Here is a 13,798-nt window from a genome sequence, read left to right as displayed (position 1 = left end):
AAATATAAAGTTACTTTTTGTTTAGTTTTAATATGTGTATTAAGGATTTAACTAAGACAAAAAAGAAAATTTTAAAAGTTGCTTGAATATAAAGGTAAAAATATGTGTTCTCTCTCTAGTATATAATACATGCATCTCTATCTAGTAGAGAAGTTGTGAAAGAACCTTGTCAGTTTCATAATCAAACAAATCTCACTGGAGTTAATAATTGCACATTGCTGACATAGAAACAATTGATATTTTGAGGAATTTTTTAGATGGTGTTCATGGCTTGATTTTGATAAAGCTGATTTTCAGTTGTTTCTCAAAGAAACTTAAAATTGTGTTAGACTTAATAAAATGGCAGCTTTTTTACAGCAGTCATCTACAATGTTAGGAAATCTCAAAAAGGCTGTGTTAGGAAATCCAGTTACTCGAGACTTTAATGTTGGCGATCAAGTTGCAAGTTTTGGGCCTGGACTTCTTTGGAAAGTCTTTGATGGAAAAAAAAAATCAACAGGCCAGGTTTGTTTTTTTGTTTGTTTGTTTTGCTTTGTTTTTTTAAATTGATTTTAATGAAAAAAAAATGCAATTTTTTACATTGTATTGTATAAGCGTTATTAACTAATCTTGTAAATCATATTTTTTGTGTTTACATTTTGTATTTTGCAATTTTCCTTCAGGAAGTTTCAGTATTCATCTTTGAAAAGAGCTTACTTGACAAATATGACAGGCATGATCGTGACATCATTATTGAAAAAATGAAACATGGGCCACAGCAGCTTACAAAACTTCGTCATCCTCGTCTTCTTACCATTCAACATCCACTTGAAGATTCAAGGTATTTTCAAATAGTTTTCTGATATTTTTATATGGTGATATTAGCTTACATCAAATAATTTATAATATTAAAAACTTTTCATGTAGTATATTATATGTCCAAATAAATAACAAAATTCCAAGTTTAGTTAAATATTTACATGATTTAAAAGACCAACCAGCTCTCTAAAAATTTGCTATTGAAAATAAAGTTTTAAAAAACTAAATTTCAATAGTAATCTTACTTGAAGAATACAACAACTACACTAAATACTTAACTAGTTTTTATTTGCAAGTTAAATATTCATAAAAATGGAGGTTTTGCTAGTCTCAGATTATAACTGTATGTGTATTTATTTAAATATTCATTTAATTACTTATTTGTTTATATGGAAAAGAAAATGATGATTTTTTTTAGAGATTCACTTGCATTTGCTACAGAACCAGTGTTTAGTTGTTTGTCAAATGTTCTTGGAAAGTATGATAATCTTCCTAATCCTCTACCTAAGGGACTTAAAGTAAGATTTTATTCTTAGGGCATGAAAAACTCAAAGTATTAAGAATATCTACAGATAATTAAGTGTATATTTAAAAAATGCAAAAGGTATTTGATTTTTTTAGGACTTTGAGTTATATTCTGTTGAAAAGGTTTATGGACTATTGCAGGTAATGTTTTTCATTCTAAAGTTATGAACTGACAAATATAAGTCATTTAAGGAACAATCATGTATTGTTAAATATTATAAATTTATTGTTAAATATTATAAATTTATTGTTAGGTATTATATTTGAAATGCTTTTTTGCAAAACTAGTTTAATGAATTTTGCAATTGTAAAATTCATTAAATTTATAATATTTTATTTAATTCATTAGTTTTGTAAATGTTGTAAGCATTTTTTTTTAATAATTTTTATTGTCTAAATGATTTGTTATGTATTTAAATTTACTACTTCTCTTAGATAGCTGAAGGATTAGCATTTGTTCATAATGATGCAAATATCATTGAAGGAAATTTAACATGTGACAATATTATGATTACAAAAGGAGGACAATGGAAGCTTGCTGGATTTCACTTTTCTCTTCCAAAAATGGTAAATGTTTGTTAAATTGTTCACAGCGAATTAGTTAGCAAAAAAATGCGCAGTTGATCTGTCTTTACCAATTTTTTTTTTTTTTTTTTTTTCCTAAAATTCTTGTGTTTGGCAAATGACTAAGAAAATAAATAAAACAGCTTAAAAGGTAATGTTGTATAAATAGTTAAACTGATGAACTGCTTTTTTTTTTAGTCTCAATTGACTTCTGAATATTCAAGTCGGATTCCAGTAATTGGTCGTCCTGAGCTAAACTACTTGGCACCAGAGCATATTTTTCGACAGCCTAATGATGAGTATCTTGACTTAAGTGGGTCTGACATGTTTTCATTTGGCTGTTTAATCAGTGCTTTGTACAATAATTTAAAAACGCCTTTTGATACAGGAGATAGTATTGCAGTATATAAAAAATGTCTTGAACAGGTATATATATATATAAAAACAATAATATAAAAGTGTGTTTAACATTTTGATTATATAATTAGCTAGCGCAGAGAGTGAAACAATCCATCAAAAAAACATAAAAACAATAAATAATTAAGCTTTACTTTCAAATTTTTGCAATTTTTTTCAAGCTTAAAAAGCTAATTCAAAAAACAACAAAAAAAATTGAAAATTGGGTAGAGACTCAAAAAATAGTTCAGATAAATATTTATAGTAAATATTTAGGGCACATTTTTGCATATGTCAGTTGAAAAGCAGAGTTGCTTGTTTTTCTTATGGGAATTAAGTTGGAAAGGATATTTTTCATTTTCCTCTTGAGGAAAATGAAAAATATTCTCTGAAACTTGTATATACATGCATGCATACATATGTATGTACATTTGTACATATGTACATACCTATCCATCCATGCATACATACATCCATATATACATCCTTATATGTATACATTTATACATGCATGCATACATACATTTTTTTTTTAGTTGAGTCGGTTAGGGAGCGATCAGTTGCGCAACATTCCTTTAAATGTGCGTGATCATTGCATTCTACTTCTAAATCCTGCTTCACAAGCAAGACCTGATGCAGCTTCAATGATCAGTGTAATTAAATATGTTGTTTTTTTATCTTTTTTTCTTTTGTTTTTTTAAGAAGCTCTTGTGTAACATTTAAAACTTTTGTAGCACCCATTTTTTGTGGCACCCAAACTTTGTAGCACCCATTTTTTGTAGCACCCATTTTTTGATGATGTTTCTGCTATGACCTTGAAGTACATGGACTCATTGGTCCAAAGAGATGATGTAACCAAGTCACAGTTCTTCAAAAATCTCCATCACGTTCTTGATAAACTTCCTCTGGTAGGTTTTTTTGTTTCATAGATTGTTCATAAAACACAAAAGCAACTTAATATTTTTTAAACAAAATTATTTTTTTACAAAAGTTTAAGAGGAGCCTTTTCAGTGAATTTTGTCACATTTCTAGGAAATATTTTTAGTTATTCTTAAGAACATTTTAATATTGTTGTGAGAAAATCTATTGTACTCATTAGTTATATTGTTAATCTCATCTTGCTAGCAAGAAGAATGCGCTTGGAAACTAACTCATCTATTTAAACAGAACGTTTTTTTTCAATTCAGCGTGTCCTACATCAACGTATTCTTCCACCTCTGTTTTTGGAGCTTGCAAATCATATGATGATTCCATTCATCCTCCCTAATATATTCATTGTTGCTGAGAAATCTACCAATGAACAATATATGACTACAATTTTTCCTGAACTAAAAAAAGTGTTTCAAGTAACTAAACCTGTTCAGGTGAGAACATTTTTTATCAATATTTTGGTTATCACTTTTATTTTATTATTTTTATCTTGTTTTTATTTTGTTTTTATTTGTTTTAAATTTATTTTAATAATTTTTTTTTCCTGAAATTAGTTACAAATATTTAAAGTTTTTAAATCCTTTTCCAGGTGTTATTACTACTTATGCAAAACATGGAACTTTTATTAAAAATGACAGACAAGGAGGATGTGAAGAACTATGTGTTACCACTTATATTTCGTGCTCTTGAATCTTTAGAAACTCAAATACAGGTGGTTTTATTTTTCTATTCATTAAATTCTAAACTAATGTGGTTTATATTGTGTGTGAGGAGATTTGAGTAGATAGGGTGGCAGTAATTGAGAATGTATTGGGTTGGGTAAGTGGTATTTAGATTGTATATATGATAAATTGGCATGTATATATACATGAAACCTGCCCTTTAATTAAAAGCAAGTTCAAAAACTGGTTAAGTTACTTGTTTGCAGGAGTTGGTGTTGACCATCATTCCAGACTTTGTTCGTTTGATAGATTATTCATCATTAAAGAACTCTATTGTTCCACGAATAAAAATACTTGTAACCAAAAGTAGTTCACTTAGTGTAAGTGTTTTAATCTTTGATTTTTCCTTTCTGTTATTTGCTATTTTTTGTCCTTTAATTGAAAGCATCTAATTGAAGGCGTAGAAAAAAATCTTTGTGCGAAGATGTATTATCTTGGGTTATACCACTTACTGAAATCTCTCATTTTTAGGTTTGTGTTAATGCTCTTGTTTGTTTGGGGAAAATAGTTAATAACTTTGACAAGTTCTTGTTAATTGATGAAGTCTTTCCTATGCTCTCTCAAATTCCTTTTAAAGATCCTGCTGTGTTAATGGCAATACTTGGTGAAAACGTTATTTTCTTATTTTGGCATTTAATTGCTCAGTCTGTTAAATTTGTCATTTGTATAAATAAGTTGAATTAGTTTTTTTTTTTAATTAGATGAGTTTTTCTTTTTAGGTATTTACAAACAGACTCTATCAGACAAGAAAATTAACCTTGAGAAGGATTATCTTGCAACTGTTGCAATTCCTTTTTTACTGCCACTGTCTGTGGAACCATCACTCAATGTTATGCAGGTGCATTAAGTTTCAAAAAGTCATCTACGATAATATGAACATGTTATCAATACAGCTAAAAGTGCTGATAGAATTTGTGTTTAAGTACGTCTTATTTGAAGAAAAAAATTCTTTTTTTTTTTTTTTTTTAAGTTTAACAGTTTTATGAGCATTATTCGCGAAATGTTTGATAGAGTTGAACAAGAACACCGCACCAAGCTTGAGCAACTCAATAAAATGCAAGAAGAACAAAGGTATTTGTACTTTTTGTTTCAGTATTTAACACAATATATTTTTTTTGAATCTCAAATATAAAGTTTGTTACCCATTTAAGTATAAAGTTTGCAACTCGTTACAAATGTTTTAATTGTTACTAGGTTTGCAAAATATATTTCATTTCAATATAATTTTTGTCATAGATCATCTTTGAACTTTGTAAAAGCATCAGATAAAGTAAATGTGCAAAAGGAACTCAGCAATACTGAATCGTTAGTCGCTGGGAATCCGGGTATGTTGTATGTTAAAGTGTAAGGATTTATTTACGCGAATAAACCTACAATTTCTCTATTAATTTTTCCCCCTCCTCCCTCCCACTTTTTGTACTTGTATTTACAAATGCACTTATTTTTAAACACGAGATTTCTATTAGTTTTTCTTTCTCTTCAAGATGCGTTTAGTTAAATTGTTTTTTGAATCGTTTTAATCTCTCTTGAATTTTTCTTTCAGTTACACCAACAAGAAATTCTGGGAATACTGAGGTAAAAAAGTGTTTTCTTTAACAAGAAAATGTTTATGGATATTTGCTATTTGGCGACTCGTTACTTTTACTGAGATTCTTGCAACTTTAGTTGGAAATGATGCTGGGCATAAATCAGAATTCTGTCCATCATTTAACAACCAAGCCCGTATCACCCGATGATAAATATGGCACTTTATCATCCGGTAAATCCATTTGTAATCCTGTTAAACAGTCGGCAAACATGGACTATTCAATCGATTGTTTTTCCAATATCAACATTTCTCAAGTGAATGTCCAATCGCAGCAAAGAATCGACACTGACCACTCAAGTAAGTAGATTTCTCATTAAAAACTATTTCTCGACTTATTCAATAATTAAAACAAGAATTTTCTGAATTTGGTTTCGATTTTCGCGGTTAAAATAAAGTTTTAGTGAGGGTAGTTGTTTATTTTAACAATTTTAAGGGAAAATATGTGTTAGTGTACTTTTACGTTATTAACTCATATTTGCTCTTAAAACTTTGATTATCCGCTTGAGAAGACGCCTCTTAATCATTTTTATACATTTTTAGTAAACCATTTATGTTCATCTCTAAGAATGTTCTGTTATAGCGAAGCTGTTGTTAAAGCATAAGAAAAAACCGATCTTTGCCAACAACAGATTCGTTATAATTTAACATGACGGATGACGAGAGGATAATGATCGATAAAATAGTTTTATGTTTGCTTGAATATTATAGTACTGCATCCTCAACGTCTTCAACAGCCACCTGTCTACAATTCTACAAATTATAATTTTGCTATTTCGTCAGATATGAGCAATTTTCAACCACAAAAACCTTCAACTTCTGTGTATCAGAAACAAACGAGTAAGTTATCATCTGCATCGGTGTGTTTAACTCATCGGAGTCGGTGGATGTTTTCAAAATGAAGTTTAATATTTTGTTTAGTGTCATGCTTTAGTTTTTTTTTTCTTTAGCTTTTGCTCTTTGATTCAAGGTTTTTCTTTTTGTTTTTTGTTTGTTTTTTTTGTTAGTGGCTGAACATTGCTTCTTTGATTTATTTTTAGATTACAATCAAGTGAGTTCTATGCGTCCAGTTACACAACCGAATCTAGCGTTTGGTTTCAGTTCGCTAACTCAAAATCAAAATCAATCTTTCAGGTCGATAGCGCCAAATTCAAACCAATCATTTTCAGTTTTTCAAAATCAACCCCAACAAATGGGTGTCTATAGTAACGACTTCACTAAAAATAATTATATCAATGCGCATGATGCTACCTCTGCGCTGAACTCTCCAGTTAACAATATACTTCAACCTCAAAATGCGAGTTTGAATAATAAAACAACTCAGTCAAATTTAAGTACAAAAGATTTAACTGATTTGCTGCTATGATGATCTTGATGATCTTATGCTAACTCAGTGTTACTGGTCATTTCTATTGCGTTTCATTTTATGTATTTGGCCCCATTATCGCCCTTCGAATAATTTTACTGTATATTACAACTGTTTTTATAGCTACTAATCTTTATTATTATCATTATTGGAAGTTATTGTACTTAACCGTCATCAGGGGTCCGATGGGACCATGACCGGCCTTATAACATTTGGGGGCCCGGTACGAAAGAATTTCTGAGGCCCTTTTTTGCAAAGTATACTGGTAGTGTAAAGCTTGGGTCCACAACATCCACTTATCAATTAAAGCTAATTTTTAGTGTTCCTCTAAGAAAACTAAGATTAATTCAAAATACAATGGCTTTATTTTTGCAAAAAATAAAAATTTTCAATTGAAGCAAACTTGTCTATCAAAAAAGTTAAGTTCAATTGCTCGCAAACTTCTTGTTCAATAGCCAGCAACCTCAAATCGGATAAACGTTCTTGACTCATGGCTAAATGCAAATATGTTTTGATTAGCTTCAATTTTGAGAAGCTGCGTTATGCAGTAACCACGGATACTGGAGTTCCTAGTATTATTTTAAGAGCAACAGAGGCATTCGAATGGATTTTAACCAAATTATTTCAATGAACGTTAACACATCAAATGGATATCTGACGTCTTCTTGTAGAACCAAATGTTGTATTTATTTCTAATTTATTGAACGTATAGTCCGTTAAAGTAACTTGCAGGTTTGTGGAAAAGTTCATGATATCATATTTGAGCAAGTTTTCATTTGCTGAAAATCATACAAGAGACTGAATTCGACATTGAAGTCTTCTAACATCGAAAATCATTCGTTGAGCTGTTGTTAAGCCACGTCAATTAAGGTGGCTACCCACTATTTAAAAAAAATATTGATAGAATCGCTTTTTTACCTCACACTTAAACATTTTAGTAGCATTGGAATCAAAACAGATGAAAAAATACAAATTTTTCATATTTTCAACATTACGTCATTAATTATGTGCATAATTAACTTAAAAACAGCATATTTTTCAACAAGGATAACTAACTGCCAAATTTTTCAAATTAAGTCAAACTTTTCAAAAACATTGTTTATTGTATGAACTATGTGCTGAGTCAAAAAAAAAAATTATATGTTTTTTTTAATGCTCTGGAATTTGCAATTTAGTGTAATGCTTAAATTAAATACCAAAATAGCCCAAGTTACCCAAATTTTCATTTGAATAGGATACCATAGTGTAAATATTTTTAACTCAGCACATTCACCTAACTACATTTTATCTCTGTAAAAAATTTCAAAGAAAAATATTAAACCAAACTAAAGATATTTGTTAGAAGATTTCAAAAAGGTTTCAACTGTCGCTAAGGCCGTTGCTATGGAATTTTTTAAAATTTTAGAAGTTTGCCCCTTTTTAAAAAACAAATTTAGGGTAAGTTATAAAACTTTTATACCATTGTTGTACGTTATTTATTGTTTATAAAGGTTAAACCTTCCACAAATAAGAAAAAAAAAAATTTCACTTTTTTTTTTATTTTTTCAGATTTTAATAGTGGGTAGCCACCTTAACCGAATAAGAAATTCAATTCGAAATTGCTCTTTTGCATCAGCAATTTGTTCGTTAGAAATTTCATAATCAAACTGTCGTCTAGCTCGACGTTGTCTCTTTGTAGGGAATACACAAGGAATTTCAAGCTCTTCTGTGATCGCAGTGGCATCGGCAAGATTTTTCTCAAACCCCACTTTTACTTGTACTTGAGTAAAATTCCACTCTAGTAACGGTATTTCTATTTGTGTAAAGTTATTTTTTCACCTTTTCCACCTCCGGTAAATTTGGGGGCCCCTAAAAAGCTGAAGGCCCAGCGCAGTTGCGTCGGTTGCGCTGCCTTACAACCGGCCCTGAATGGGACTTTTCCAATTTCTCCTGCTTTTTGACCTCTATTGTCTCCTGCTTTGTCTTGTTTTTTTAAATTCCTACACTCATAGAATAATGAAAAACGCTTAAAACGAGTCAATTTAACTTAGAAGTAGCCAAGGCTCCACAGAGGAACAAAACACCGCAAAAATTCTCAAAATTTTATTTTGATTTTTGCCTGTTTTTATTTTAATGTTTAGAATGAGAAGCAAACGGACAATTTTAGTAAGATGCTAAAATATTGTTTTTGCTTGGGGTAAAGGAGGGGGCATTATATATATAGGCCTTAAATAAACACTAAGTGTGTTTTTAAACTCATCAATTTCGTCCAAATCTTTCAGCTTACATAGGATAGTATAAATTATCATTAATGTTTAAGACACTAATAATAATTCATTCAAATTGCAAGGGTTATTTTAATTTTAAAGAAAACGCGTTTAATATTAAAAATACAATGCCAAATTAAGAAACGAGCCATAAAGACTGCAGAAAATCAGTGTACTTTTTTTCACAAGATTTTCTAAATGACTTGACCATTGTTAGAATGCACAAATTGGTGAAAAGTGAAATAAACTTTCGTGATGAAAGTGTTCCACGCGGTATTTGCAATTTGTTGATCTCTCTTATAAAGAAGAGATTAGTGCCTCGAGTTTTACACTACCAAATCTCTACAGTTTTTCCACAATCGCTGATAACGACACGGGTATCCAGTGTTAATGACACGGACATCAACTGAGAAAAAATGCGCAATTATAAAAAAATATCAAATCTTTCAGGGTTTGGTTCTAGCAAATCCAGTTGGAGCAGAGTAAATTGCATCGACCATCATCACCGCAAATGAGGCATCATCAAGAGGAAGTGTTCGACTCAGTCAAGGCAAAAGAGGACAACTTTTTCCTGTAATACCAAGTTTTACTAAACTAAAAATTGTTTTAAAAGTATTTTTAAAACTGAAGTGATTTAAGCATTATTTTTAATGAAAACTGTTTATTATCTTAAAAGTTTATTTCATAAGTGGCCCATAATTATCAGATATTATATTTTACATTCACTTTTGTAATTAAATTTGATGTATTCAATGTGTTCCGCCTCATTAAGTGGCTTTCACTTTTTCTTTTTTTTTTAAGGCTCAGCATCTCAATCAAATTCATCAAGTGCACTCAAATCGTCAAGTTCACTTATATATGTAAAAAAATTACTTAAGAAAGTATTCAGTTCTGATCTGTGAAATGATACATTTTGTTTATTTTTGAAACTTCTGCAAATATATTGAAATATTGTGTTTTTGTGTTCATTTTCCTAAATATTGAAAAAGTAAAATACTACTCTAACTACATAAATGTATATATTTAAATAATTCAAACTAAAAATAATTGGGATTCATGTATACACATTTTTATAGTTTATGTACTATCTTAAAAACTGTTAAATCAGTCTATGTCCACTTGTCTCTGGTTACATAAACATATTATTGTGATGTTTTATTGTATTGCTATTATTTTTGGATTGCTAACTGTGTCGTGAATCTTTTCTAAAAATATCAGATAATTATTTGCTTCGTTTTCGGATTCATTCTCTGGAACCTCGGGAAACTTCGACACGCAATACTTGATAATAAACCAAAACAACTCGACAGTAAGTTCCTGATAGTTAGTTCTTCGATTCTCTGGAAATAAATTTCTCTAATCATTATCTGTAATGGCTTAATGCTAGATGCTTTGAGCAGCAGCATGAAATTCATTATGAACAACGTTAATACTGCGATGAAGCTGCGTTGAAAGAAGTAGGAGTTTTAAAACTTTTAGAAGCGACTTTTGCTACTGAATTGGAAATTTAAACATCTTAATATCATATTAGGATGTTTTTAAAACATGTTTGTTTGTGAACCATGTGAATATAATTTTGCAGAATACAGCATTTTGCAGAATAAACAGAAAACGTTAACCTAATAAATTTTCCTTCCGTCTGGGGTTTGTCTAACTTGTAGCATCAAATTCGAATTGAAATTCGAATTCATCTATTTGATGACTTATTTCTTCTTGTTAAAGATTTTGTAGTTAAAATCTGATGAAATACAACGTTTCGCTTGATTAAGGAAAAATTAGAATGACCTAAAGATTTACAAGAAATTTATTTTGCTAAATTATGCATCTTTACAAATATTCATAAATAATAATTGATAGCTTATATGATAAAGAAACATCTTAATAATCAGCACATTACTTTCAGATGTTCATGTTTTTTGATAGAATTTTTTTTAGTTTGTCATTTTAACTTTGATACTTAGACGATCCTTTAAAATTGCCTTTTTACCGATGTGATTCATGAAAAGCAACTTTGAGGAGAAAGCTGTGACAAGTAATCCGACATAACAAGCATACATTGAATAAAGTGCAATTTTTGGAGAACCGAAAGTCCCTAGAGTGCATAATAAGGACCAGAACGGGAGATTGAACGATTTAACTATAGTATACAAGTGCTGCCGTGCATTCACTTTAAAACACCCAAACACTGCCCAACGATGCAAAAACCTTTTCCCTGAGAACAAACCGTATAACAAAATCAACAGGTTGGCGAAGCTGGAAAAAAATATTATGAGAGAAGAAACTCGTATACTGTGGTTTGAACTTTTATTGCCTTTAGTCGAAAGTTTTAAAATTAAGTTGCCTGCTAAAGGGCAGAGGCAAGCAAAGGCGAGAAGTGTTTTCTGTAAGTAAAATGTGATAGCATTAATTGATCTGTATAAATGCAACACAGTATGGTTTACATACCAAATGAATAAAACCATAGAAAATGTGGCCAGAAAAGTGAAAAACTTGGCTTGCATTTTATGCAATTCTGAATTGAGTCCAAACTGACTGACGCTGTCTTTAGCAGGAAAATCTTCTACGGTAATATCAAGTATCAATATACAGGCAATTATTGCTACTGCTGCGTCGCTCATCGTTTCCACTCGCTCTTTTGCAATATTTCCTTTTGTGAAACTGAAATAAAAGCGACATTGATTTATCTTGGTTGGCTTCACTACTCTTCGAAGAACATAGAAATAAAACTTGCTGATTACCGGCATTAATATAAGTAAGGAGATAAAAGCCCAAGATACACCGTAATTCAACAAGCAAAAACAACCACTGGAAGTAACTAATATCAAACTAAACACTGGTTTTACAATAAAACAGTTACGAAACTTCTCTAGGTCTGAAACTGACCATTTTTGCATCATTATGTGTAGAATTCTGGGAGTTTTCATTGCATAAAGACTTAAAATTATGTCATTGATATTGATAAATGCCAATAAACAACATGTAAATATTACAGAAGAGTTTTCACTCGGATAATGACCTTGGAGGGCTAATGAAAACGGAAGCACAGTGGTACCTAACATCTCTAAGCAAACAAAAAACAGGAATAAATCATCTACACGCTTGATCACCATTGTTCGAATATTGATATTCTCCCAAATTGTCAATACCACCATAAACCCCAAGAAAAACATTATAAATTCCATTCGATTTTCATAAAAAAAATCAGCCAAATTTTGTCCTTCCCTTAAGTTTTTTAAATTTCTGATGGGTATAATAAGAAACGTTGCACTTGTAGCTACGACAGAGTCAATCAAACCGAGCATCCGATTGGCTGAAGCAATGTCCCCTCGGTGGATATAATCTGGCATTATCTCGTTTAGATGCTCGTCATAATGACTTTCTAAATCATTAAGTGTAGATTTGAACTTGTCATTTTCCATTTCTTCACAGTTGCTCTCCTCGGTTTTCATTTTTAAATCGCTACATAAAAACAAGACTACATTTTCACTACAACTCACTGTTGGGACTCACCTATGCATTAAATGCAAAAATTTTTTGCTAAATTCAATGAGAAATAATTCTTCTCTTACGTATAAATTCTTTCACATCATCGAGGAAAAACGCATTTATTTACACGTTTATTTAACGGCAAGCTTGTTTTGAAATTTTAACGTAAACAATTATTCAAAACATCGTTTCCTTCTCTTAGTTTTTATTTACAAATGAAGTTTTACATTCGCTTGAATCATAATAACTAATGATTATTAATTTAAAAGTAAATAAGTCATATTTTACCATGGAAACCAATTACTTTCATAAAAGCTCAATCAGAAAAAAATCTCAAAATAAAATGAACTTTAAACTTTCTTTTTGTAAGCGAAAAACGACATTGTGATAGATGACGTCAAAATACTAAAACTATTTTCAATTGGAAAAAGGTCCCGAACTTGTATTTATTCTTATGCATATATCAACTATTCTCGTTTGATACCCTGGGGTTGTTAACATTGATAAGCAATTTTTAGTTTTAAATTCAGGGGGACTGAAAGGAACATAAATCTTAATTTTTAAAAAAAAAACAGAGTCTAGATTTTTATGGACAATTCAACAAAATGTAGAACTTTTATATTTTAAGTGAAAAAAAGTTGAAACAAATATTCTTGTTTAGATAAAAGATAAAGTAAAACGACTTGCAATAACAAACTTCGTTTTCCTTAATGAGTTAAAAGCAAAAGAAAAATTTGTTAAGGAATAAATCCGATATAGTTTCTCAATTAAATGTTAATGTTTTCACTAACCAGCCCCCTCTTCTCACTTAAAAAACTTACATTTAAAAAAAAAAAAACGACGGAAAAGGAAGATCTGTTTATCTGGATATCCAAGGTTTCTAGTTGTTATGCACTTTCAACATTGCATTTTTAACTGTAATTAATCAAAAGTTCGCAAAAATGAAAAACTTTTTTGTATCATCCTTACTTTCATCAAATATCAACCATTCATCATCAATTCATTAACCATTATCAATCCATTAAAGATCTATGTCGGGCTTTGATCTACTTTAGATTTTTCTGAAAAGTGTATTTATCATAAACATATCGTAATATCTTGATCTGTGCTAACTTAATAGTAATAACATCTTGAACTTTGGAAAGAGATTCGAGGGAATATGGAAATGAAATAAGGAGTT

At 30.1% G+C, this 13,798-nt stretch overlaps 2 protein-coding genes across 6 annotated transcripts; one reads left to right on the top strand and one right to left on the bottom strand.

Annotated features, from left to right (window-relative positions):
* The first annotated feature begins 7 nt into the window (after nucleotides 1-7).
* Nucleotides 8-7,031, top strand: LOC145180851 (SCY1-like protein 2). Of its 2 annotated transcripts, XM_090100361.1 has the most exons (19): nucleotides 8-504; nucleotides 663-820; nucleotides 1,217-1,316; nucleotides 1,420-1,464; nucleotides 1,759-1,890; nucleotides 2,086-2,313; nucleotides 2,820-2,936; nucleotides 3,066-3,191; nucleotides 3,471-3,647; nucleotides 3,803-3,925; nucleotides 4,142-4,255; nucleotides 4,407-4,539; nucleotides 4,655-4,773; nucleotides 4,906-5,006; nucleotides 5,172-5,260; nucleotides 5,479-5,510; nucleotides 5,601-5,820; nucleotides 6,232-6,360; nucleotides 6,561-7,031. In XM_090100361.1, exons 1-19 carry the CDS (start codon nucleotides 340-342, stop codon nucleotides 6,884-6,886), a joined length of 2,634 nt encoding a protein of 877 aa, XP_089956487.1. In that variant the 5' UTR covers nucleotides 8-339; the 3' UTR covers nucleotides 6,887-7,031. The 2 variants fall into 2 exon arrangements, with proteins under 2 accessions (XP_089956487.1, XP_089956488.1); XM_090100362.1 differs by lacking the exons at nucleotides 8-504; nucleotides 663-820; nucleotides 1,217-1,316 and having other exon boundaries at nucleotides 1,438-1,464; nucleotides 1,763-1,890.
* A 3,107-nt stretch (nucleotides 7,032-10,138) lies between these two features.
* On the bottom strand, nucleotides 10,139-13,004 carry LOC145181464 (endosomal/lysosomal proton channel TMEM175-like). Of its 4 annotated transcripts, XM_090065429.1 has the most exons (3): nucleotides 12,907-13,004; nucleotides 11,578-12,591; nucleotides 10,139-10,917 (listed from the first exon to the last, which is right to left on the bottom strand). In XM_090065429.1, exons 2-3 carry the CDS (start codon nucleotides 12,579-12,581, stop codon nucleotides 10,908-10,910), a joined length of 1,014 nt encoding a protein of 337 aa, XP_089921555.1. In that variant the 5' UTR covers nucleotides 12,582-12,591; nucleotides 12,907-13,004; the 3' UTR covers nucleotides 10,139-10,907. The 4 variants fall into 4 exon arrangements, with proteins under 4 accessions (XP_089921555.1, XP_089921554.1, XP_089921553.1 ...); XM_090065428.1 differs by lacking the exon at nucleotides 12,907-13,004 and having other exon boundaries at nucleotides 11,578-12,712; XM_090065427.1 differs by lacking the exon at nucleotides 10,139-10,917 and having other exon boundaries at nucleotides 10,922-12,591; nucleotides 12,907-13,002.
* Between the last annotated feature and the right edge of the window lie 794 nt (nucleotides 13,005-13,798).

The sequence above is a fragment of the Hydra viridissima genome, unplaced genomic scaffold (genome assembly GCF_058129835.1).
Source record: "Hydra viridissima isolate aposymbiotic clone 2 unplaced genomic scaffold, HvirCarnegie_v1 scaffold_10, whole genome shotgun sequence".
Lineage (NCBI taxonomy): Eukaryota > Metazoa > Cnidaria > Hydrozoa > Anthoathecata > Hydridae > Hydra > Hydra viridissima.
Note: the sequence above shows the minus strand (reverse complement) of the source record. Positions and strands in the feature narration are given on the sequence as shown.

Coding starts and splice junctions, on each gene's coding strand:
- LOC145181464 (XM_090065427.1), bottom strand. CDS start 12,581: ATGAAAACCGAGGAGAGCAACTGTGAAGAAATGGAAAATGACAAGTTC.
- LOC145180851 (XM_090100361.1), top strand. CDS start 340: ATGGCAGCTTTTTTACAGCAGTCATCTACAATGTTAGGAAATCTCAAA. Junction 821..1,216: donor CATCCACTTGAAGATTCAAG/GTATTTTCAAAT, acceptor GATTTTTTTTAG/AGATTCACTTGCATTTGCTA. Junction 4,540..4,654: donor TGTGTTAATGGCAATACTTG/GTGAAAACGTTA, acceptor TTTTCTTTTTAG/GTATTTACAAACAGACTCTA.